This window comes from Scleropages formosus, chromosome 14, assembly GCF_900964775.1.
Source record: "Scleropages formosus chromosome 14, fSclFor1.1, whole genome shotgun sequence".
Taxonomy (NCBI): Eukaryota; Metazoa; Chordata; class Actinopteri; order Osteoglossiformes; family Osteoglossidae; genus Scleropages; species Scleropages formosus.
This window is the reverse complement of record NC_041819.1, coordinates 26,627,109-26,650,346: the sequence shown is the minus strand read 5'-3', so window position 1 is coordinate 26,650,346 and position 23,238 is coordinate 26,627,109. Positions and strand designations below refer to the sequence as shown.

The following is a 23,238-nucleotide window of genomic DNA, read 5'->3' as shown; positions in this document are numbered from 1 at the left end:
CACGCTGCCTGGAGTCCGGCCAGCTCGAACCCGCGCCGGCGCAAAGGGACACAAAGCAAGGGGAAACGCTAATAACGGTAGCCATCGTTTCGGCGCACTACTCGCGAGTCGCTCAGGATCACCTGGTTTCCATGGTGACCCAAGGGGCGCGTCCTTTGTGCACAGATATAGATGCAAGTGTGTGTGCGCGCGTGTGTGGGGTCAGCGCTACTTCTCAGTACAGAAAAGCAAAGCTGTTTTGACGCACCTGCCCCCCACCTCTCCACCCCCCTCTCGTTTGAAAACAGAGTTGCCTGTCAAAGTGCGGCGATGATGGCGCCCCCTTCTGTTGACCAGGATTGACCTCCCATCTGCAGACCACCCTCCTCCCCTCATCACTCCACTCTTTCCATACTCATCTTCAACCCTGCTTATTAATTATTATTAATAACAACCTCTATTTACGTGACACTAGCCTCTGGAGCGACTTATGCCACTTTACCCATTGGCACAGCAGGGTAAATCTGACGGTAGCGATTCAGCGTAAGTACCTCGGTTAGTTCAAACCCAACTCCTTCAGCTTCAAGGAGACGACTGACTGCTGCGCCTCCACATTTACACTGTGCAGAAGGTTCCGCTGCCAATGTGGTCATGTGACCATCCCACGTGTCCGAAATCACCGTGGTAACAGCTTGTTTCTGAGTGCGTAACACTAATAACGTAGCGTGAATTCCATCACATCACAAACACATTTCTAATGCTGGCATTTCTCAAAAAGGAGTTGCGGCCCATAAGCTGCGCCGTTTACACTAATTGACCGTGTCCCTGAGCACAAGGACATCAAAATATTATTAATAGGGTAACGAATCTCAGAAGGAGCCTTTGGTGCGGTGACACGTGCACAGCCTCCCGTTTGAACCATACGCTCAGGTGAAGGTGAATTTATAGGTCGGAGGTCAGCGTGCCGTTTACTCATACCATGTGGGGGGACAGTGTGGGGTGACAGTTAACACGTGAACGTGGCTGCGTTGCCGTTTGTGTGTGGAAAGAACGCCCCCGTGTGGCCTGTCGGACCCCCCGCCCCAATGGATGTTTCTCCGCTCGATGACACGCTGGAAAGCGCAGGGGAAGCAGACCCCCCCGCCCCACCCCACGACGACACGGAAAGCATGACTCACCCAGCCGCGACCCTGCGGCGGCTTGCCCCCCCCTTGCCCCCTTCCAACTCCAGAGGAAGCGCCGACAGTGTCCCTCAACACGGCCGATACCGGTGCGACTCGACCCCAGGGCCCCAAGCAAAGCCTCTTCTCAACGTCCACAGCTCCCAAGTCACCTCCGTCCTGCAGCCGTGTCCATTACACCGCAGAGGACAGGGAGCAGGACAGCGGGATGCAGGCGACCGCAGTACAACTTGCTGGCGGTCCTATGATGGGCAGGATTCCGCTGTTGTACCTTTCAGTGTCACAACGCTCACAGTAAACAGCAAGGTGTTTGAGCAGGTGAATAACTGCAGTACCGCAGCACACCAGCTCCTGCACTAACACGTCACATTTACCGGCAACTCAGAGCAAATAAATGTATATATACAAAAGTAAACACACATCCCGCTGTTTAGTCACTGCTCAGCCTCTGCAGAAAATTATATCCCTCACTTTAATGTTGCTCTAAACGACATTAAATGTAAAATTAATGAAAAAAAAAAAAAAAAGTCTCCATAAACACCTGTTCATCACCGACGCTCAGGGACAGTAGCCAGGAGCTATAAGCACTGGGGAAGCGAGTTGGATTAAGGCGGTACTGTACCACACTGCTCTGCTTCGTCTCTTTACCGCCCCCTATGGGCTCGGAGGGGAAACGGGTTGCGTTCACTCTGCCACAGACATTTGAGAGAACAAATGGGAAAATGCAAAGAAAAGTAAACGAAACAGAAAATGTACCTTGAAAAATCCAAGACCTAAGAGGGGGCAGCGTAAGGAGGGCACACATACAAGACAGAGGTAGATAGAGTTGCAGCAAGGTTTAATTAATGCTCTGCTGGGAAAACAAATGGTACACATGGCACAACCCTGTTCAGATCCTGTCCCATCATAAAGAAAAGCTACAAACCTAAAATAACGGAGAATAAATAAACAAACATTCTTTATTCTGAAGGCGGCGTCCAAGGTTAAAACCGAGATAAGGGCAACCGGTTCTGTCCGTGCGCCTGCGGCGGCGTCGTCGGGCTCCTCTCACCCTCCCTCCGAATTCATCCGCGGCCCGAGGTCAGCCAATCACGGTGCCACATGGCTGGGGGGCGGAGCTTGCTACATCAGGCGTACGCGGCTTCCCCGAGAATTAGATGCAGCACTTTCTGGGGCCCTGTTGTGACACTGGGAGGGTGATTTTGTGTGTGTGTGTGTGTGTGTGTGTGTGTGTGTGTGTGTTGTGCGCGCGCACATATATATATATATATATGGGTGTCATATATATATTAACAAAAACAAGTCAAGCAAGCGCTCCTCAAAATGTGCCGCCACTTCTCCCTGCTCTGCGGCACTGGTCTCAACTCAGCAGTCACCGCATGAGGCCTCCTGACACACAACAGCTGTCGCTGATCAGAGGTCAGTGGAACAGGAAGCGCAGGGTGGCGGTCTGTTCTGGAACGCTGCCCCACTTCAGTGCTGTCGCTGGACTCCGGGTGGGGGGGGGCTTGGGGGGAGGGAGGGGACTTCACTACTGGCTGCTGGCATAGTCTTCCTCCACCTCATCCTCTTCCTCATCGGAACGGCTCCTCTCCATGTACAGGTCCTTGGTCAGGAGGGCGTGGCTCAGAAAGCTCTCGAGGGCGGTCCTCTCCAGAGGGGTGGAGCTGTACCACAGGGGGCTGTCCGTCTTGCAGGATGTCTCGGGTTTCACGTAGAACACGTCCGTCCTCTGCTTCAGGGACACCGGGCTGCAGCGGGGGGGGGGGGGATGGATTAGCAGGAGAGCACCAAACAAGAAAACATACAGGCTGGAAACAGACTCCGCCCTCAAAGGGCTCCCTGTAGAATGAGCAAGTGCTACTGGGGTTTATGAAAATAAATGTACCCCTTTTCTCATACAACGCAGCAATACAGCTCCTCATCCTGTACAACAGTGTTTTCACCCGTTCGGCCGATTCTTACTTCCACATAGGGCATTTTATTCTGGGCGACTCTTTCCACTCAACGATCTGGGACAGACCCACACGGCTCGGGTATCAGACCCAGAGTTTTTTTGTCCCTCGGTGTCAATCCAGCTGTTTTCTGCACGACTACGATGTCCTATCCTAACCCTTACGTCGACATTATGGTAAATCTAATTTACTAGTTAAATAGATTCAATTCTACTCTCAATTTATACCAGTTTCCTACAGTGGGGTAATTTTTACTGCACTAAACCAGTTAAGTACCTAAGATTATTGGAGCGGAGGTGGGATTTGAACCCGTGTCTTTTAAAGACGGCTCAACTCAGCAAATCAATACAAATACCTTTAACAACATTAACAGTAATACAGTGCTGTACACAAAACCTTAAGGACACTAATTTGACCTGTGGTCATTTCATAAATTAACCAACCCCATAAAGTGAGGCGTGTATCAACCGTGTATTAATGTATTAGTCACCTTTCGGGACGAACGCAAGAGCGAGCGACAAGGCGGCCTACGGGAGATCAGGAGCAGTGCTTCATGGGAAACGTAGTCCTAACGAGCCCTGCCCAACGAGACCACTCACCACTTGGAGAGGTAGAGCTCGTATAAGTGGCACTCGTGCTTCTTGATAGGGCAGCGGGAGGCGCCCGCCGCGCCGTCGTCGTCCGCCGTTCCGTCTTCGTCCTCGTCTTTGCGTTTCCTCTTCCCTGAGCCCGTCTTCACTGCGCGCCACAAAGAGAGAACGGGTCAAGCTGGCCCCCCCCCCCGACGCCTCGTCCGCCACCGGAACGGCGCGCGAGCCCGCGTTAGTTACCCTGGCGCTCCAGCGAGATGGAGGGGATGCGGATGCACGCGTGCGGACTGCCCCCCCGCTGGCCGTACACGTTCCCAAAGGAGAGGCGCAGGTGCTGCTCCACGGTGCGCAGGCCAAAGTACTTTGTGTTGAGGTAGACCAGCGAGCGGAGCAGCGAGGCGGGAGAGTGCGCCCCCAGCAGCCGGCAGCTCCACAGGCACCGCTCCTCCACTCGACTCCAGAGGGAGCCTGGAGGTGGGGGGAGGCAGAGAGACACGTGGCGGGGGGGCATCAGGAGGGTCTGAGCACTTGCTTGTCCACCTGAGACGGGAGGACGGATCCCACACTTCTGATCGTTTGGGTGCATTTTACTGCCGTCTAGTGGCTCGGAGGACCGACCGCTCACGTCCAGTCAGCCGCGAATTTTAGGAAACACACGGCACACAGCTTACCGTCAGGAAGAACACTGGGCTGCCAGCCTTTGAGAACTTTTGTCAGCGCTTGTCCAAACTGCTCGTAGCAGGGGTCACCGAAGATGTCGTCCGTCCTCCCGTTCTCACGCAAATGCTGCAGAGAAAAATCGTGATGTTAGAAGCACGTTGCCGACATCCCGGCGGTCCAAAAATCGTGAATTCTGACCATCTGCCAAGAGGAAACGGCCCCAATAACTCGTTAGCATTAAGACCTGAGAACGGTGTCCTCAGACTACGATGGAGAAGCTGGAGCACTTCTGAGTGTGAACAGCAGGTGGCGTAGTGGTTAGATCTGCTGATTTTGGCATTTCAAGGTTGCAGGTTCAAACCCCACTTTCTGCTCATACTTGGCTTAAATTGCTCCAGCAGAAAACGACCCAGCTGCATAAGTGCGTAAATCAGTGTGAAAGGCCTCGTGCCGTAAGCCACTTTGGAGAAAAGCGTCAAACGGATAAACGTAACGTTTTCATCACCGCTCACGTTGGCGTGAGAACGTTTCCTTCCACTGCCGGCGTTCAAACACACAACACAACCCCCCCGTCCCCCCCAGCGGACCTGCTGGATGCCGAGGCAGAGATAGAAGATGCAGTCGGGTGCGTAGCAGTCTCCGCTGGGACGGCGCACCTCGCTGACGAAACGGGACAATGCGTGGTTCAGCTCCGCGGCGCCGAGCGACAGGACATTCCGCTTCAACCGCGCCCGCTTCGCTGCACAGGGCGCCAGGAAGAGGGAGAACGGGGAACATCAGACGTCTTTGAGAACACAGCCAGGTTTTTTTTTTTTTTCTCCCTCTCCTCTTTTTCTTGTTTCACAGTTCGAACAAACACTGGTGTCGCAGACGATCACCTTCTTGGAGCTCTGCTTTGCTCTCATGCGCCTGGGTGGTCACGGTTAGAACCCATCTCTTCCAGGCATTCAGCCCGTACCGAGGTTTCAGGGGAAACAGGGTGTCTTCTGTGGGGCCGCTGGGCGATGCCGGTGCGGAGCCCTCTTCTGCCGCTCGCCTCTTGTGTCCCTAAGTTGACAGGACGCACGGTTAAAACATCTCCAGCCGCACGGTACGGCACGGTCAGCACAGGTGCTGCGGTCCACGGTCGCCCCGGACAGGAAGCGAACGGCGCACCTTCCTCCTGATCACGGGTCGAGAGCTGTCCTCCTTCTCCTCTCCCAAAATGGGGGGCAGCGAGAAGCTGATTTCTGCCATCAAGAGGTCCGCTGCTGGGTCCAGACCCGGCACTGTAAGAGGAGAGGAAAAACGACCCAAAGACACCATGGTCAAAGGTGTTATACAAGGTGGACAAACACATAAAACACTTGCAGTTGCATTCACTTTGATCTCACTAACAGCATGAGCACACATTTCCCTTCACTGCCATACACCCTCCGTGTGTTTCGAACAGCTGGGTTATGAGTTTGAGACACAAACGTTTCCCAGCTGCATTTCTGCCCCCAAACCCCATTTCCTAAAATTCCCGTCTGTAGCCTAGTGACATGACCTGCGTTTATCCTCCGAGGCAAAGAGCACACAAACAGCACAGGAGTGTGGGGCCGTCTTAATTCAGCTCACTTCCACGGTGTTCACAGCTCCTGTCTGCTGTTCCTGGGTGTCGTGATCAGGAGTTGCACACGTTCATGGGATGAAGCGGTTGAATGGTACTTAACAAAAATTCTGATAATTTAGCAGTAAGGTTTTTTTTTTAATAAATAAAAATTTCTTATGAAGTATTAACATTTTAACACTATCATACTTTCTGCATTATTAATCTTTTATTGACTGCCACTTATTAGCAAAGTGAGTTTTGAGCTAAGAACGAATTGGAGAGAGGGCATCGACGTATGCGCACGGTCACACATGTTCAAGAACACGCAGGTCAAATCCAGAAAGCAGACACTACGGCGATCATGGGTAACACCCCGGCGCCAGAAATACCACAGCGGAGTTTGCATCACTGGACCGTTCAACACCCCACGTGACCTGCTGCATGCGTCGGGTTCAACGTCACGCCGTGGAACAATAAATGCGAAGGAACCGAAGAGCAGCCCTGCACACGAGGACAAGAGCTCACGCAGGGTGGAGCAAAGGAAGAAACGGCGCGCGAACCTTGGGGCAGGTCATCCTCCAGATCGAGGTCAGTGTCGTACGGGTCGGCGCTCTCTTCGTCCTCCTCGTCCTGCTCCCCCGCGTCCGAACAGCTGCGGCTCTCGCTCTTGAGTGGCTCGTCCTTCACGCAGCCGCCCTCCACGCCTTCCAGCTTCACTTCTGGAGGTCGCAGTCGAGCGGGAGACGGGACTCAGCGCACTGACGGCACACCGGACAGAGCCCATCCACCCTCCACCGTAGTGCGAAAAACTCGACCTCTTCCCGGAGTCGAACCCGGAGCACAGAGACCGCACTGCAGCCCCATAACCTCAAGCGGCGATATTTACCGCACACGCCTGGAAAGCCCACCTTCACGGTCAGGTTTCTCCTCTGCAATCATTTCGGTCCTCTCCGCCGAGTCGGAAGGGGTTTGGGTCTTGGCGACTGGGTTTGTTCCACTGGTGCCAGGCAGGAACACGGGAACAGGAATCTGGGTGGGATGCCGGGATGGGGGGGGGGGCAACACAGGACACAGGTCAAGACATCGAATGCTTCCACAAATTCTTTCCATCTCCCTGCTGGCTTCCTGTTTCTGCTAGTGGAAGGCTGTAACCAGAACGTTAAAGGAGAACATAGGATGCAAACCCCAATACCTACAGGAACCGATCGCTCCTTGAACTCCAGCAAAAGCACTTGAGTTCCTCCACCTCTTGATGCTTGGGGTTCCCACTCACAAGGTGCCCAAAATACAAAGACCAAAGGTTCTCAGTTTTGACTCCAATTAGTGGAATGAGCTCCCTGTGTCCCTCAGAGCTGCTGAATCCCTCCCACATTGAAGAAGGGTCTTGAACCCATCTCTTTGAAAGCCACTTCTCCCCTGATCTCCTGACAGCTCTATAAATGAGTCCAACACCACCTGTTATGATTATCTGTGTATTTGCTATTCAAATCTAACTTCTACAGGAGCTACTGGGGGGGATGCGAACCTGCAACATGGTGGTGTTGGACATAAGCTGTGCATCAATAATCCTGTATCTGTGTTTAAAGCTCTTTATCTGTTGCTGATGCACTTTTGTTTACTCTTGGTGTGCTTCTCTTCAGAGAAAATCATCTGATAAATTCACGGAAAGGAAAACTGACCGGACCGACACTGGGTCGAGCGGTACTGACCGTTATCAGAACACTCGTCTTACCGGGACTGGTAGTGTCAGAGGTGCAGGTGTGGTCTGAGCGTAAAGGTTCATGGGCACGGGGACGTACACGGGGACCGGAATGGGGACGGGAACATACTCCTTCTTCACCACCTCCAGGCCGGGCTCCTCTGAAAGACACGTCACGCAGCGGTCGCTGAGGGACGCAGCTTCAGAGTCAAGGTCATCTGGACAGAGTCCTCCTAGGACCGCAGCTGGTCCACCTCAGAGCGTTTACCCGAGTCACTCACCTGTTCGGTGTAAAACGCGTTTGAATGGACCGTTGCCTTAGTGGTATCGAACGCATGAACCATTTGCGTCTTTTAAAGGTCAAAACGAGGCAAAACTGGTTCGCGACCCAGTTCACGGGACTAGGACTACAGAGAGTTCACCCTCGACGGACTTGTCCTCTCTGCGTGTTGCTCCTTCACATCTGAGTACAGCCTCTCCTCGAGTCACGATGCGTTCGACTTACGAACAACCGGACTGTCGATGTCCGTCCTGTTATTGATCGTCCTGGCGGTCGGCGCGCCCAACGCGGTCCAGGTTGCGATACCACCGGTGGACCAGGCTGCCGCAAGGCACCACATCACCTACCGTTTGGGTCTCAACATTTTCATCTGCGATTCCCTTCAAGTCACGTTTCATTTAATACAACTGACAAGCAAAAACATACTAGTCACTTAATTACGGTTCAGCATTTACTACGGTATTCATATGTAATTATTTGCACCGTATTTCATTTTAGGTACTCTACTGCAATTACTGTTCTTCTACATATGTTCTGATGTCAATGACGTGAGATTAAAGAAAGAATAACAATTACTCTACAAAGAAACATTCACACGTTAATCGTCTGTATGTTTACGGTTCACGCAGCGCGCTTTACGGCAAAGCGCAGTCCCGCCGTACAGCGCGAGGGCAGCGGCACTTTACACCTTTTGTGTCGTCTCTCCTGCGCCGCGCAGCCACCTGCGCGTTCGTGTGCCTTTCGTTAAAATGAGGCCGTGCAAGAGAGGAGTTTGTGCCACGATTTTACTGCATTCGGGGTTCGCCGCTCACCCGTCTGACAGTTCTTGCTCTGCATGTGAGGCTTGCAGTAAGTGGCCTTGGTCATGGTGAGAGGCTTGCAGAGCACCGCCTTGTTCTTGGCGTCCTTGAGCAAGCCGCCCCCGGCGTAGCCCGGCACCATCGCCTGGTTGTAGCCCTGCGTTGGAGCGACAGCACGAGAGGGGGTCAGAGACGCCTGCCCTGCGCCGCCTGCTGGACCGCGGTAAGAAGAGAGCAAAGTCAAAACAAAGACGGGCGTCTGACGGAGGAGCTGAGGCTGACCGCTCTGCACCCGCCTTGCGAGAGTGGTGGCCGCCCAGTGGCGGGTCGAGGTCGAGACCCGATTCCGTTCGGCGCGTTACTTTTCACACCCTGTAGTTTAAACTGGGTCGACAGCGATGCTTCCGCAGCTGGGCGGCCGATCCGGGCGTAGAGCTCGGGAAGAGCGGCCGTGAGCACGCTTTCCAAATGGTAACTCGAGCAAACGGAACAGAGAGGATGGCGTGTCACGGGGAAGGAGGTACTCGTCTGGCAAAGATGAGAAGAAAGCTGCGGCCACAGCTGTCAAATAATTCACTCTTTTGGAGAGCACAGAGTGGGGTTGAAGATACTGCGGAATGGAGGGGAGTGGAGTTGAATGGAGAAGGTCCCCAAACCTGATGGACCTTCATGTGTACAATGGGAGGTACCGCCTCAACACTAAGAAAGGAGTCTTGGAGATACATCATCTGAAATTAGCCAGGTGGTTGAGGAGAGGAAAACAACAAGACCCCCAGGGGTTTAAAAAAAAAAAAAAAAAAAAAAAAAAAAAAAAGGGGGGGGGGGGGGGGGGGGTGGGGGGGAGAGAAGCCCCCTGGGGGTCCAGGTGCTATTGGGTGCCCACCTGTCAGGGACAGGGAGGAAAAGCGAGCCCATTCTGAGCAGGACCAACAGTAGACCGCATCCAATCGTCTCACACACACACACACACACACACACACACACACACACACACACACCACTCACCGGTGTCTTGGCTCCTTGCGACTGTGACCCGTAGCCTGCAGAGAGAAGGCAGTCTCTGAATTAGTGGGACTGGAACCACAACGGTGGAAGATGGCACACTCTCGAGGACACTAGTGCGCGCGCACACACTGTACCCATGGCAACGTTCTCCGGACCCTTCTGCGTGGACATGTTGGGTTCGTTCTGTTGGCAGTAAAAGCGCAGGAGACACTGCTGGTCGCAGAAGTGCTTCACCTCGCCGCGCCAGTGCACCATCTCCAGCAGGTTTCCCTGCAGCTTGCAGCAGTCGCAGCGGGCCGCCTGTAGGGGGCGCAGGAGTTCCGTTCAGACACACGAGTTTGGGCTTCGGTTCCACGTCACCGGAGTCCCCGTGCGCCAGCTCGCTAGGCCACTCCCCTCACTTTGCAGGGGGAGGGGTTGCCCTACAAACCACAGCCACTTTAGAGCACAAGCACAACCCCCTCACCTTGTAGTACCAGTCGTGGAATTTCTTGGAACAGGACTCGCTGCAGAAGTCACGCTGCATGCCGTCCACCTGCTTCACGATGCCCCTCTTGCACATCTGCGAGCAGTAGTTGCACGTGACGCACTTTAGGCCGAGGCGCCGCGCAAAGTCCTGCTTGTAGAGCAGTTTGCACCCTGGCGAGAGGGAGGGGGAGAGAGAGAGAGAGAGAGAGAGAGAGAGAGAGAGAGCGCGCCTGTCACGTTTTACCGCTCAACCCTCGCGAACGCGATGCCAGCAGAGCTTCTCAACTGCAGCACTCCGGAAAGCGACGCACTTCCTTTCACACGGTCAGCGTCAGCCAATCACAGCTGTCGATTAAGGTACATCGAAATGTCAATATCAAGTCAACAAATGGCAAACCTGCTGCTACCGCAGTCCATTCGCACATGACTGGACCCTTGGGTGACCACGTACTTGGAGAACACAAATATTGTATTAAATATTGAATAAGACACCATCACATGCTACAAAATTACTGCCATGTCTAGGTAGTAACTAAAGTAACTTCACACATACAACACACTGGTACGAGCGATCAACTGAGCACCCCACCCCCACCGTTAGTTCAGTCGCGCGAATGTGAAATGTATTAATGTTTATTGTTGTAACTGAAACTTCCTTCCAGAGTCACTTTCTAACATTTTTACATTGATCTACTTACACTGGTTTACCCTTTTACACAGCAGGGTCATTTTTACTGCACCAGTTCAGGGGAAATACCTTGATCAAGGAATTCAAACCCATGCCTTTGACTGCAAGGCGATGGGTCCAAACACACCACCATCTGGTGGCTCAGCTCCTGAGTTAAAGTACAGAAGTGACTAAAGCGTGGTAATGGGGACAGCCGGATTGGGTTCGAGTCTCCACATCGCAACGTGCTCTGGGTGGAAGTGTCAGGAAACCTGCCGAACAACGGTAAAGCGCACTCTGTCGTGTAGCCTTGAGCTCTGAAGCATTGCGGGAATTCAAATCCCACCTCCTGCTGCAGTGCCCTTGAGCGAGATACTGACCTTCAACCAAGAGTAAGAATTACACTGCAGTACGAGGGGGTAAACAAACACCCATCAACCTTGGACAAAGATCAGTTATGAAAGATTAGTAACAAAAATACAGGTGGTGCCCGAGTTACGAAGGTTCGACTTGCGATTCTTGACTTCATGATGGTGAGCTGGCAATAGGCGTCCTGTAGAAACGGTACTACGAACGTTGAATTTTGATTTTTTCCCGGGTTAGCAGTATGCAGTACGATACTCTCTTGCGATGCTGGGCAGCGACAGCGATTCGCATCTCCCAGTCTGTCGCGCAGAGGTGTTTATCAAATGCATTTTCGACTTCCGATGGGTTTGGAGGAACGTAACCCCGTTGTAAATTGGGGACCACCTGCATTGCAAAGCAGCTGCAGGTTGTATATGAAAGTGCTCCATCTAGTGGTGGAAGGTGGTCACAACCACAACAAACACCCCCCCCCCAAACACACACACACACACAATCTTTCTAGGGCTAAGTGTGTGCGTGCCCCATGCTTCAGAGTCGAGGAGCCCTGACGCAGGTCTCACCCTCGCTGCAAAATGGCCTCTTGACTCCTGAGAACTTAACCGTCTCGTGGAGCGTCTTCTCCTCCTGACAGTACTCGCAGAACGTCACGATGCAGTGCAGCTTCTTGTAGTCCTCGCAGCAGGTGCGGCTGCAGAACTGGTACACCTTGTTCTGCACGGGGACACGGAGACCACCTCACACACCGACACTCGCGGGAGGCGGGGTTTCTGTCCGGGAGGCGGGGTTTTCCTTCTCACCTCCCACTCGAGGATCTCCGGCTTGAGGCTGAAGAGCCCTCGGCAGTAGTTACACTTGAGCTGGACGGCGTCCGCCGTGGACGAGTGGGCCGGCTCTCCGTTGGCGGGGGCCAGTAGGCTGGCACTCTGGGGGGGAGGAGAATTGGAATCAAGGGCATGTTACCCACAACACACCACCCACCCAGACCTCAAATGCACACCAGGTAAAACCTCACCATACAAGGCGGACTCATCACAGGACTCCCACCACACCTCACATGTTGGAATGACACTCAAAGGATAGAGATACAAACAAATGAATGTAAACAAACATGCAAACATACCTGGAACTTGGTGACGCAGTCCGAGCTGCAGAAGCTGTATACCTTCCCGTCGGGCAGCGTGGCCTGGTACTGCGGTAAAGCGTTGCGCTTGCAGTAATGACAGGTGAGCTCAGCCTCTGCAGAGGTGTACGTGATTAAAGATCCCGAGCCATCAATCGACCAACTGACCGATCAGATTATCGGCACAGATCACGTCGGGCCCGGAGCCACCCCCCCCAACACTCACCCAGGACGGCGGTGGCTTTGTTCTTGTGCGCCGTCATGCACGAGGTGGAGCAGTAGGGCTCCATGGTGCCGCTGGGACCGATGCAGTGCGTTACGTCAAACGACCTGCAGGGGGCTTTGCAGCCGCTGCAGGTGGTGAGCTTCCCGTGCGCCTGAAAAACAACACACACAACCGCAAGCGTCACTTCCTAGGCAGCCACATTCGGCGCTACGGGTTCGAGTTGGAGAGCACCGCCGGAACGCGGGTCATGACACCATGACCCTGCAGCTCATGGGCATTATTACTCCATACAGGTATTATTAAAGACACGCACAGCGGGGGTGTCCTGCCCAGGGGCAATAGGAGAGAACATGGTTAACGTTTGGTCAATTTTCATGAATAAAGGGAGGAACAGAGGGTGGTGGCCACACTCTATAAATGTACATTTAGTGGCACTAGGAGGTAGAGAGCAGAGTGCAGTTGGATGACGTGAGATGGAACGGCTCATAAACTCGATACGCATCTCTACCTTCCATCCTCATTTTTCATTACTTTACTGACAAAATATTAGGTAACAATTACTGTTTCGGTTAATTCTTTAGGGTGCTGTATGTACACTATGGCAGCATGGTGAATGACTGCAGTTGTAGTGAAAGGACACAAACACATGCAGTACAGTGCTGGGTAACGATGTACTTGCATCCCCCTGCCCTAAAAATTCCCCAGTTCCTCAAAAGATGCATATTTTCTGTTTTTGTTATTTATTACGGGAATATCATTTTTTTAAGGGTGTACTGTCACTTTAAGGGAGGCATGCTCTCTCACTTCGTGGGTGGGAACCACATCTGTTTGCACACCAGCAAAATATTTTATTATTATAATAAAGTATTTTCAAAGGAAATATATATATATTTTTTTTAAATAAAAATTTTGGTTCCTTTCAAGGTCAAAATAAACCCCTCTGAGGACGTAGGTACGTGTCCGCGGGGATGAAGTGTTTTCAAGTGAGACACGGTCACAAATGGATGAACAGTGTAAATGAAAACGACGCAGAGCAGGGCACCCTAGAGCTGGGAACTGTGTGCAGATCAATCATACATCATGTGTTGACCGTGGATCTACAGGTTTTAGCAGAGTACTGGCTCCTCAACTGGGACCAGAAGTCCAACCGTAACTCAAATTGTAAAGGTCTGATGTCCCTTTTACACCCTGTCACAACAGTCGGACAATACCGACATCCCTCGATTTATTTAACCATTAGGTTTTACAAAAGACCTAACATGATGTGTTTGTCTATTCATTCTGCAGATGCTTTTCTCCACAGTGAAGCACAGAATAAAGGAAATAAGTGCGTCAGAGAGGGAGACGTGCGATTCTCCAAGCACTTAGTTTGCCCAGTACTGCGGTTTTTGCCAGCTGCAAACAGGCGTGATACGAAGCAAATTTATGTAGCCGTCAGGAAACCAGGAGAGAAGTGTGTCCGAATGAAAAGCGTTTCTAGACACTTCCTGAGTAGCACATACAAATGCTGTGAAACTTATTTCGGCATTTTAACACCAAGCTAGTCTAACATTTAAAATTATGGAAATATATTTTTAGTGCAATAACTGATTGACATTTATTCTGCAAAAGCATGAAACCCACAGGTGACTTGGACCAATATTCCGCTTGAGTGCATTTTGCTGCCAACTAGTGGCAGGGGGTAGAAATGCAGGTTTTACTCCATAACGAATTTTATAAAAATGTTTGTTGTGAAGGAAGCACGTCTTTAAAACTTAAATAAGATTACAAAAAAGTTGATTAGAAACAAAGAAATTGTGTGGCTACAAATATATATTTTAAATGAAATACAGACGCTCCTATACTTAGATGGTTCGACTTACGATTTTTCAAAGCAACGATGGTACGATAGCGATACGCATTCGGTAGAATCCGTATTCTGAATTTCGATCTGTTCCTACGCTTGCGATATGCAGTACGATACTCTCTCCCGATGCTGGGCGATGGCAGGGAGTCGCAGCATCCACTCAACCACGTTCACAGTCTCTGTATCGATCATGTCAACGAGCGTAAAGAACCGCAAGTGTAAACAAGCGATACTGTGTTGAAAGCATTTTTTGAGTTTGCATCACGTCTACTAAATACCCATGTGTGTCTCCTGCTTAAGTTTGCCCAGCTATAGGCTATGGTAAGCGTTCTGAGCATGTTTAAGATAGGCTAGGCTATGATGGTCGGTAGATGCGGGAACTCCTCTTGTTCGACTTATGATTTTTCCACTTAAAATGGGTTTATCGGAACGTGACCCCATCGTTAGTCGAGCAGCATCTGCATTTGCGACACGAGGAGCCACCATAACCGATTATCTACCGTAACAATTCCTCCACAGCTTCTCCTTTAGAAAAACTGGAACGTTTGCTCTATTCAGTCTGCTTGAGGACGTAGGAGCACAGACCACTATCATTGGACCCCCTCTTGGCCGTCTTATGAAAGGACAATCGGATAATTTAATCGTCAAGAAGCGGAAGAAAAATCCCGAGTGAAGGACAGTCATGTCTCCTGTACCGCTGCTTAGCGATTGACTGCGACAAACATCGAGCGAGGACATGCCGAAGGAGACGGCGAGCACGGTAAAAAAATCCGGGACCACGGGGGCGGGACCTCACCTGCTTATAGTCGCGGACGCAGTTCTGGCAACAGAAGCGTTTTTGCTGCCCATCGATGACCAGGAAGTGGTTGGCCGAAGCCCTGCTGGGCAGGTAGTCCCCGCACTGCTCGCAGCAATTCATGATGAGCCCATTGGCCATGCGGTAGCGGTTGAAGCACATGTCGCTGCAGATCTTGTGCGTGACGTTCTTGAAGCTGACCTCATGCCGGATCTAGCATTGGAAAAAAAGGTTTGAAAGCGACGGCAAGACACACAGAAACAAACACGCAGAGGTTCTAGCTGGCACAGACCCCACCCCAACCAACTCACCTCGGTCAGATTCCCACACACCGTGCACTTAGTCTTGACCGGCGTCTTGGGCGGGTTCTGCTTGTTCTCATACGATGCCAGGCAGCCGGTGCTGCAGAACTCCTGGAAGGACTCGCTGGAGTCCACTTGAGCCACGATGGTGCCTTTCATAGTCGTGATATCCCTGGGGAAGAAGAGCAGGACCGTGCACATCGCGGTCAAACTGAGGTCCATATGGGAAATGAGGAGGTAGGGCAGCCATCTGCCAGCAAGCCTGCCGGTAACAATGCGGCAAGTACAATAGCGGCTCCAAATGCCGTTAGGGAACCCAGAAAGGTCACCTCTGGCTGTATTGCCTTTGATCAAGGTACTTATCCTGAATCGATACAGTAAACAAGTAGTAAGTTACCGCTCACATTCATTGATTTGCGTGACGCTTTTTGCTCAAGCGACTTGGTTATTTACCCATTTATACAACTGGGTAATTTTACCGGAGCAATTTAAGCCAAGCACCTTGCTCAAGGGCACTGCAGCTGCAGGTGGGATCCGAACACAAAAATTTCACATACAAAGGCAGCAGCTCTAACCGCTGCACTACCAGCTGACTTCGGAGGACACCAAGTCCTCAGTGTGAACAGCCACTCACTTCTTGCACATGGTGCAGTTCTTCTTGGGGGCGGGCCGGTGGGAGAAGGCTGACAGGCAGGTGGTGGAACAGAAGAGGTGGGCGGAGCCCTTGCGCTGGTAGGCCGTCTGGCCCTTCTTCAGTGGCTTCTTGCAGTTGGCGCAAGTGACCTTCACGGCCCGGGTGGTGGGCTGCGACCCCAGCGGGGAGCGCACGGGTGGCTTCGGGAGGGGTGCGGCGGGCGAGGGCGAGTCGGCACCCGGCTGCTTCTGGTTTCGGGGGAAGGAGGCCGACTGCGAGATCCAGGAATCTGCCGGAAAATGCAGACAGAAGTCGGAAAAGTTCCTCACGCTCATTTAAAGACAGATGACGATACAAGATCGGTGATCCATCCACAAACACGAGCTCAACGTTAACAGGTGTCCGACTGTCTGGCACAAGCTGTTCCCTTCAACGTTTTTACTCTGACAGGAATCATACCTGCAGGCGGCACAGCGGTTACAGCTGCCACCTTCACATCCAAAGGTTGCAGGTTCAAATCCCACCTGCTACTGTAGCACCTTTGATCGGGGTACTTGCCTTGAATCCATGTAGTAAAAATGATCCTGCACTATAAATGGGTGAAAGATGGTAAAGAGCTTAATGCTGCAAGTTGCTTTGGAAGAAAGTGTGAGATACATTCATAAATGTACAGTAAATTTCCTGAGAGCTGAACACCAAATCGAGGTAGAATAGGAAGAGGCTCAGTGCAGAACGAGGACGACGTCACGTCATCTTCATTACGACGTCATCGATCGCGTCGCCTGCATTTTCCATTGCGGAACCGTTTTCTCACTGCAAAGAGCCCATATTTGCCATAGAAGAAGAGAAATATCCTCAATATTTTGCCATTTTGGGCACTTCCCTCAAACGAAATGCTGTCAGTAGAACAGCGTAACCAGAAAGTGACACAGAGGAGGGCAGACAAAGACGGAGGAGAAACACTCAACAATCGACCGTTCCGAGCAGCAGGGGGATGCAGATCTCACAGGAAATAGGGAAAAAAATTAGAGAATGACGACATATTACAACACAATAGAACATTTTTACTGGGTAGCTTTTACTGTACCAGTGCAGGGTAAGTACCTTGATCAAGGGTACCGCAGCAGGAAGTGGGATTCACACGTACAACCCACATGTCCAAAGGGAGCAGGTGTAACCACTACACCCCCTCCTGGGGTGTGTCTGCCAGGCAGCAGAGTAAATGTCACTGGTGATTTTTTGGACAACAACTGTGTATGGAAATTGTGTCCATTTATTTACTTTTATCTTTCTAATTCGTCCCAATATTGGACCGGGGCCCAAAACGCAAGTACCAAGTTTGGAGGACCAAGGCAGAAAACCAAGTTGAGCCCTCGATTGCGCCCAGGCGCACGCACACACACGTACCAGGCTTTTGGTGCGTCCCGGTCTCGCCGTTCTGGACTGGCTCGCGCGCCGTGCTGACCCGACCGGGATTGAACGTGCCCGAAGAGCCGCTGTGCGCGGTCGGTCGGCCGCCCGCCGGACACTCGCCGTGCCCTTCCTGGGCCTCCGGGTTCAGGCTGAACGTGCTGCTGATCTGCAGACCTTTTTCCACCTCTACGGCGCCCCCTGCTGCTGGGGCAGCATCCTGCAGCGAGGTCACGTTCATGATCATCAAGTTCATGTCGCGTTGCTCAGCACCCGGGCCTGAACCAGAGGTAGCGACGGCAGCAGGAGGGGCCTGAGATCCCGCGGAGCCCAACGTGGTGACGCTGGCGATGCGGATCTCCGAGTCGGGCTCCGTGCTGCTGAGGGAGCGCGGGGGAGCCGCCGGGTCCTCCTCGTCGTCGATGACGATCGGCTCGCTGCGGTTCGGGGCCGAGGGGGCGGCCGCTGTGACCTCCGCGACTTTGGGACCTGGGGCCTCCGTCGCGGAAGACGGCCGAGATACCGGAGCGGGAACGGGACTCGATCCGGACTCCGTCGCCGAGGGCGTGGCCTCCACAAGCACGACGTCATCGTCATCGTAGCCACGCCCGCGGGGGACAGTCGTCTTGGAGCCGACCGCCTTCTGGCACTCGCCGCTCATGCTCTGGTCCCCCGCAGCGGTGGCAGCCTGGTAGCAGCTCTCTTCCGACGCCACGTTCGCGTCTTCGCACCCCAGGCTGGCCTCCGAAGCCTCCGTCAAGCCTTCGTCCATCACTTAGGCACCTGTAGGCGGGCAGAGCGCAGAAACCCTATCGGTTGCGCGAAGAAGTAAAGTACGACTGCGGGACGTGCCCCCATACCCTCCCCCGGGGCTATAAATTGCACGTGGACCAGCTGCTCGCAAAAGCAAACCCAGCCAACACAACGGAACGTTTTCTTGCCACCGGTACGACACCTGCCCCCATTAGCCCCAAACCGCCACTAGAGGCAGCGTCGCATCCCGGGCACACACCGCCTCTCCTTCCCCTCGGCCCCGGCCCCCACCTAACAACAGGTGTTGATGCAACTCCTCTGTTGCCGTGGCGATGAGACCGCGGTTTCCTTTGGGTAGGCTAGACACGGTGGCACGGAGAGCAGCTGCGAGGCCGAAAGACGCGGCGAGCGTGGAGCGGGGGAGGGGCTCCGAGCCCTTTCAGCGCCGACGCACCGCTGCTGCGGCAACAGACCCGACCCCCAGAGAGCAACGCCGAGCGAAGGGACGAAATCCAATCCACACGCACAAACAGCGCCACCAGGTGGGAGTGGTGCCCGGTGGGTGGAGAGAAGCGTGGGCCGTCGGGGCACCACCCGCTCATTCCCAGGAGGCTCCACCCCCAGAGCGTAGCGGCATAACCGTAACCAGCCGTCATCTCGGAATTTATGGAGGAGGAGAAGGATTTTTCTTTTTTAAATGAAATAAATTAAACATCAACGGAGTGACAAGGAACTCGGCAACCAGATGGAAAAACGCAAACTCCACACTCCCCTGCTTTGGTGCGGTTCGGCGTTCGCGGGGACGAGAAACTACTTCCTGTGGGGAATATCGGCACGAGGGGAGAAAACAAACGCATAACACAGTGACACACAACGGCTCTCCATGTCACTCAACTTGCTCCAGCAAGAATTAATAATTACAGATATCATGTGACACCACCCTGATGGTTCAGGTTCACGTTCCGTCACTCGTTATGACCTCACCTTCTATATTATTTATTATTATTATTACTATTATTAATAGCCTTTATTAACCTCAGATGCTTCACTCTGAGTTCACTTACAGACTGAGGTCTGGATGTTAAGTTACTTACACTGATTTACCTGTTTATATCAATTCAAGGTAGGTACCTTTGTCAAAGGTGCTGCAGCAGGAGACGGATTCGAACCCAGGGCCTTTCGACCACACCTCTAAGCACCGTGCCACTCGCTGGCCTGCTCTGGATCCTCAAACACCACTCCCATCAGTAAATTATGAGGCCCAGCCGAAAGCTCCTCAACTGTGACACCCCCTGCTGGACGTCCTCGAACCCACGGGCAGCGGAGGTGCCCCCCAGAAAGAGAGATGCAGGAAGGCGGATGACCGCGTGGGCGAGAGAGGGGAGCGACCCCCAAGGTGTCCACCGCACCCTTCATTCCGGCACGGGACCGCAACGCGGCTCCACAGGAACCGACCCGCGAGAACCTAGAACCCTCAACGCGGTCGTCTCGACCCAACCCGACCCGACGGGCGTCCCTGGCGGCCGAGTCTCGACGACGCACCCCGAGGAAGAGCGCCCCCCTCAGGAGGTCTCCATGACGACCATCCTGTCCCACTGTCAACACCCAGAGGTGCTGACGCAGCAATGCTGGAGGCAAATCCACAGAGCAATAAAAGTGAAATACAAGCGATAATAATAATCAATAATCGAGTCCAGAGTGACCGTTGCCCCCTGCCATGTGAAGACCAGGCGATCAGCGGTCAGATTCAGGGCCCCCGAGCATCGGCGGTAGGGCTGGGGATCGACCGCACGTCAACTGCGCCAGTTGCCCGCCCCCCAACCAACATTCTCAACCGTACTTCACACCCCAACCATGACCCTGACCCCACCTGCACCCTGTCATCTTGCTCACATCCTCCCGATGCCCCCCCCCGGCGTGGTGGACGAGCAAGAGGCACCCCGGCTTGGTGGCGCACGCAGCCGTTCTGCTGCCAGCACGAGACTGCGCCATTCTGGGGGGGGGGGCAGTAATTAAACAATTAGTCGCAAGCCAGGCTTGGCGCCTGAGACGATGCGCGGCTCCGGGGCTCGAGCCACCGCGACACGAACCGGAGCTCCCCTGCCTGTCGCAGCAAACTACCCCTCGGTGCCGCTGGGAGGCGCCCTACCTCCCCGGCCGGGCGGCGGCGCGCTGAAGGGCGTCGAAGAGCGTCCTCTTCGGCCACGGCAGCGCTCGTCCTCGGCGCCGCACGTTCACGGGCGCCTCGCGCCTCCGCTACCCCGTTTAATTGGAAAGTTACCCGTGAGCCCCCGCCGCGGGCAATCACACAGTGCGGCGGGCGGCCGCCAGGGGCGCTCTCACACCGCCTTTTCTGCCCGCTGGCGCCCCATTATTCCCCCCGAAAACGCCTTAAGCCCTCGCACACGCGCCTACGTACCCCACGCGCACCAAGTGCCCCGGTCCTGTGGGCGGCGCGCTTCGCGCGGCCTCACTTCCTGCCCCCCGTGCGGGGTTTCTATCTGCCCCTCGAGTCGGCGGCGCTGCCCCGGCCGCCATTAGAGCGCGAGCGGAACAATGCGCGAGAGCGAGGGGGGGAGAGCGAGAGCGCGCGCGCTAAGGCGCGCGCACGGCGGCGGCGGCGGCGGCAACAGCAGCAGCAGCAGCAGCAGCAGCCCGCCACCGCGGACTGGGGGAGAAAATCACAGGCGGGGTGCAATTCGCCGCCGGGGCGCCGCTAAAGCACGCGCCACCGCGCCACGGAAGCCGCGGGGGGTCCCGCCACGCGCGCCCGACCCGCACCCGCGACACTTTCCAAAACTTTGGCCAATTAGCAGTAAATTGCAATAAAAAAAGCGCCGTCCACGGACGTCTTACCCGAGTCGAGCTGGGAACGATATAGCGCCACTGTGTGCCTTGACATGAATCCCACGGCGCATGCGCGCGAACGCGGGTACGTGCGCTGCGCGTGGGAGGCGTCTGCGCTGTCCGCGAAATCACCCCCCCCGTCGCCCGTTTCTCGCCTTTCATCGCTGCGCATGCGCAGTGCCTCCAATCAGCGAGCCGCGAAGAGAGCGTGCAATTAGGCGAAGCTTCTGTTAAAATGTACAAATAGGAAGCGCCATAATGAGACATGGGTGGTTTCTCCATGGGGCCCTTTAAGGTTTTGTTGTTAATTTCCTTCCCCTCATGATTATTCATTGAGTCAGCGTTGAACGTCCGGACTCCACACCATGATTTCCTTAAGCTTTGCGTGCGCGTGCACAGAATGGTAGGGCGCCCGTCGAGCGCCGCGTTCGCGGCGGGTCACTGCGCCGCAAGCAGCTCGTACACTCACGGTCCAGGTGTCGCACGTGCAACTGCCGTGTGTCGAGCAGAGAACGATCAAACACAGAGACACACACACACCACTGCGAACTGGAAATTGAGGATGGCTGTGTGGGGAAGAGGATAATGGACAGAAAGGAAAGGCGTGGGGGATAAGGAGAAGTGTAGACGGACTGTGGACAGAAGGGGACGTGCGAGTCCCGCTCACTCTGCGGCGCGTGACGGCTCCCTGAATCCCCTGTTCTTCGTCAACAATTTATTTACACACGGCTGTTCATCCAGCCTCTTTCACAGCGAACACTCGGCTCGTTAAATGGACACGACGTGTCCACCCGAGTGATGACGCAGCTCCGGCTGGACACGTCACCGCACCGTAGTACAACAGCAGGACCGCTTCCCTCGACCGCCTGCGGGTCACACGCGCGGCTCAGCGGCTCCCCCTACAGGCCGCTGCGCTGGGTCCCGACAGCACAGCACGTGAGCGGCCGTCGAGTACATCGCTCGCTGTTGACTTTAATTCTTATTCTTCTCGAAGCTCCTGTTCGTTTGCTGAACTGGTTAGTTCTGCCCTTATTTTCTCCGTGCCGCTTTTCGCTGTAATGTACAAAGTGCCTTGTAACCGTCTGCGGTTTGTGACGCTCTGACTTTTGTTTAATCATGACGTGTAACCTTGCAAATACATTGAGTCTGTCCTCGGGGTAGAGCGCCATATAATAATATATGAAAAAAAAAAGTGTTGTGCAGCATAATGCCATGGTACTGGAAACATCGCAAAGGGTGAATAAGAAACATCTCTTCTTCTCGCCATTATTATTATTATTATTATTATTATTATTATTTGTATTAGTGCATGGGGCATGATTATTCAGCTGGTAGCGCACGACTGGTTAGAGCTCGTGTCAGACCCAAAAGTCGCAGGTTCAAATCCCACCTCCCAACTGTAGTACCCTTGAGCGAGGTACTTACCCTGAATTGCTCCAGTAAAAATTACCCCGCTGTATGAACGGATACGTATCTGGACGTAGCTTAACATCGTATGTCGCGTTAAAGAAAAGCGTCAGCTAAATGAATAAATGTAAATTATTAATTTACCTGCACCACTGTCATATTTTTTGCGCGTTTTCACTCGAGTGTCCTAAGTTCCCTCAGTAGCGCCATCTAGTGACTGCCGACGGCACTGTTACATTGAATGTCTGATGAATGGATGACGAATGGATGATGACGATGGATCCCCCTCTGCTTTTCACGACCACGTGACTGTGTCCCCTGTAATATCATGCCGTTGTTTACAGAGTGCATGTGCACAATAATTGACAGTGGCGCGTGGCACGCCTCTCCGTGGATGCTCTCGTGAAAGTCGTGCACGCATGTAACGACACCGGACAGGCCGCCTGTAAGTCAGTGGTTCCGTACAGACTCATTCAGCTTACTGACTGTTCGTCACTTAGACTAATGTATCCGGAGAGACAAAATCGTAGCTAAATACTGCCTCTTTGTTTCATAGAACTCTACTGTCCATTTAATTTCCATTTTTATGGAGATAGGATATGTGGGGCTTCATTATTGCTTCTGCTTTAATGTAGTGCCACTTAGGACATCATGCCTCTTAAAGGATCACTTGT

General features: G+C 53.4%; 1 protein-coding gene across 1 annotated transcript; it reads right to left on the bottom strand.

Moving 5' to 3' along the window:
* Positions 1–1,970: 1,970 nt before the first annotated feature.
* On the bottom strand, positions 1,971–21,265 carry zmym2 (zinc finger, MYM-type 2). The gene is made up of 23 exons (XM_029257867.1): positions 21,167–21,265; positions 17,555–18,340; positions 16,148–16,436; positions 15,523–15,685; positions 15,212–15,424; positions 12,570–12,720; positions 12,344–12,459; positions 12,021–12,146; positions 11,784–11,934; positions 10,189–10,361; positions 9,857–10,022; positions 9,723–9,757; positions 8,730–8,874; positions 7,671–7,798; positions 6,847–6,967; positions 6,499–6,657; positions 5,521–5,633; positions 5,244–5,412; positions 4,953–5,104; positions 4,377–4,491; positions 3,946–4,173; positions 3,715–3,853; positions 1,971–2,911 (listed from the first exon to the last, which is right to left on the bottom strand). The coding sequence occupies exons 2-23, from the start codon at positions 18,327–18,329 to the stop codon at positions 2,692–2,694; spliced, it is 4,047 nt and encodes a 1,348-aa protein (XP_029113700.1). The 5' UTR covers positions 18,330–18,340; positions 21,167–21,265; the 3' UTR covers positions 1,971–2,691.
* Between the last annotated feature and the right edge of the window lie 1,973 nt (positions 21,266–23,238).

Excerpts from the sequence above, each read along its gene's own strand:
- zmym2 (XM_029257867.1), bottom strand. The coding sequence starts at position 18,329 with ATGGACGAAGGCTTGACGGAGGCTTCGGAGGCCAGCCTGGGGTGCGAA. Across the intron at positions 16,437-17,554 it reads CGGGACGCACCAAAAGCCTG|ATTCCTGGATCTCGCAGTCG; the intron begins GTACGTGTGTGT and ends ATTTTCCGGCAG. Across the intron at positions 2,912-3,714 it reads GAGCTCTACCTCTCCAAGTG|CCCGGTGTCCCTGAAGCAGA; the intron begins GTGAGTGGTCTC and ends CCCCCGCTGCAG.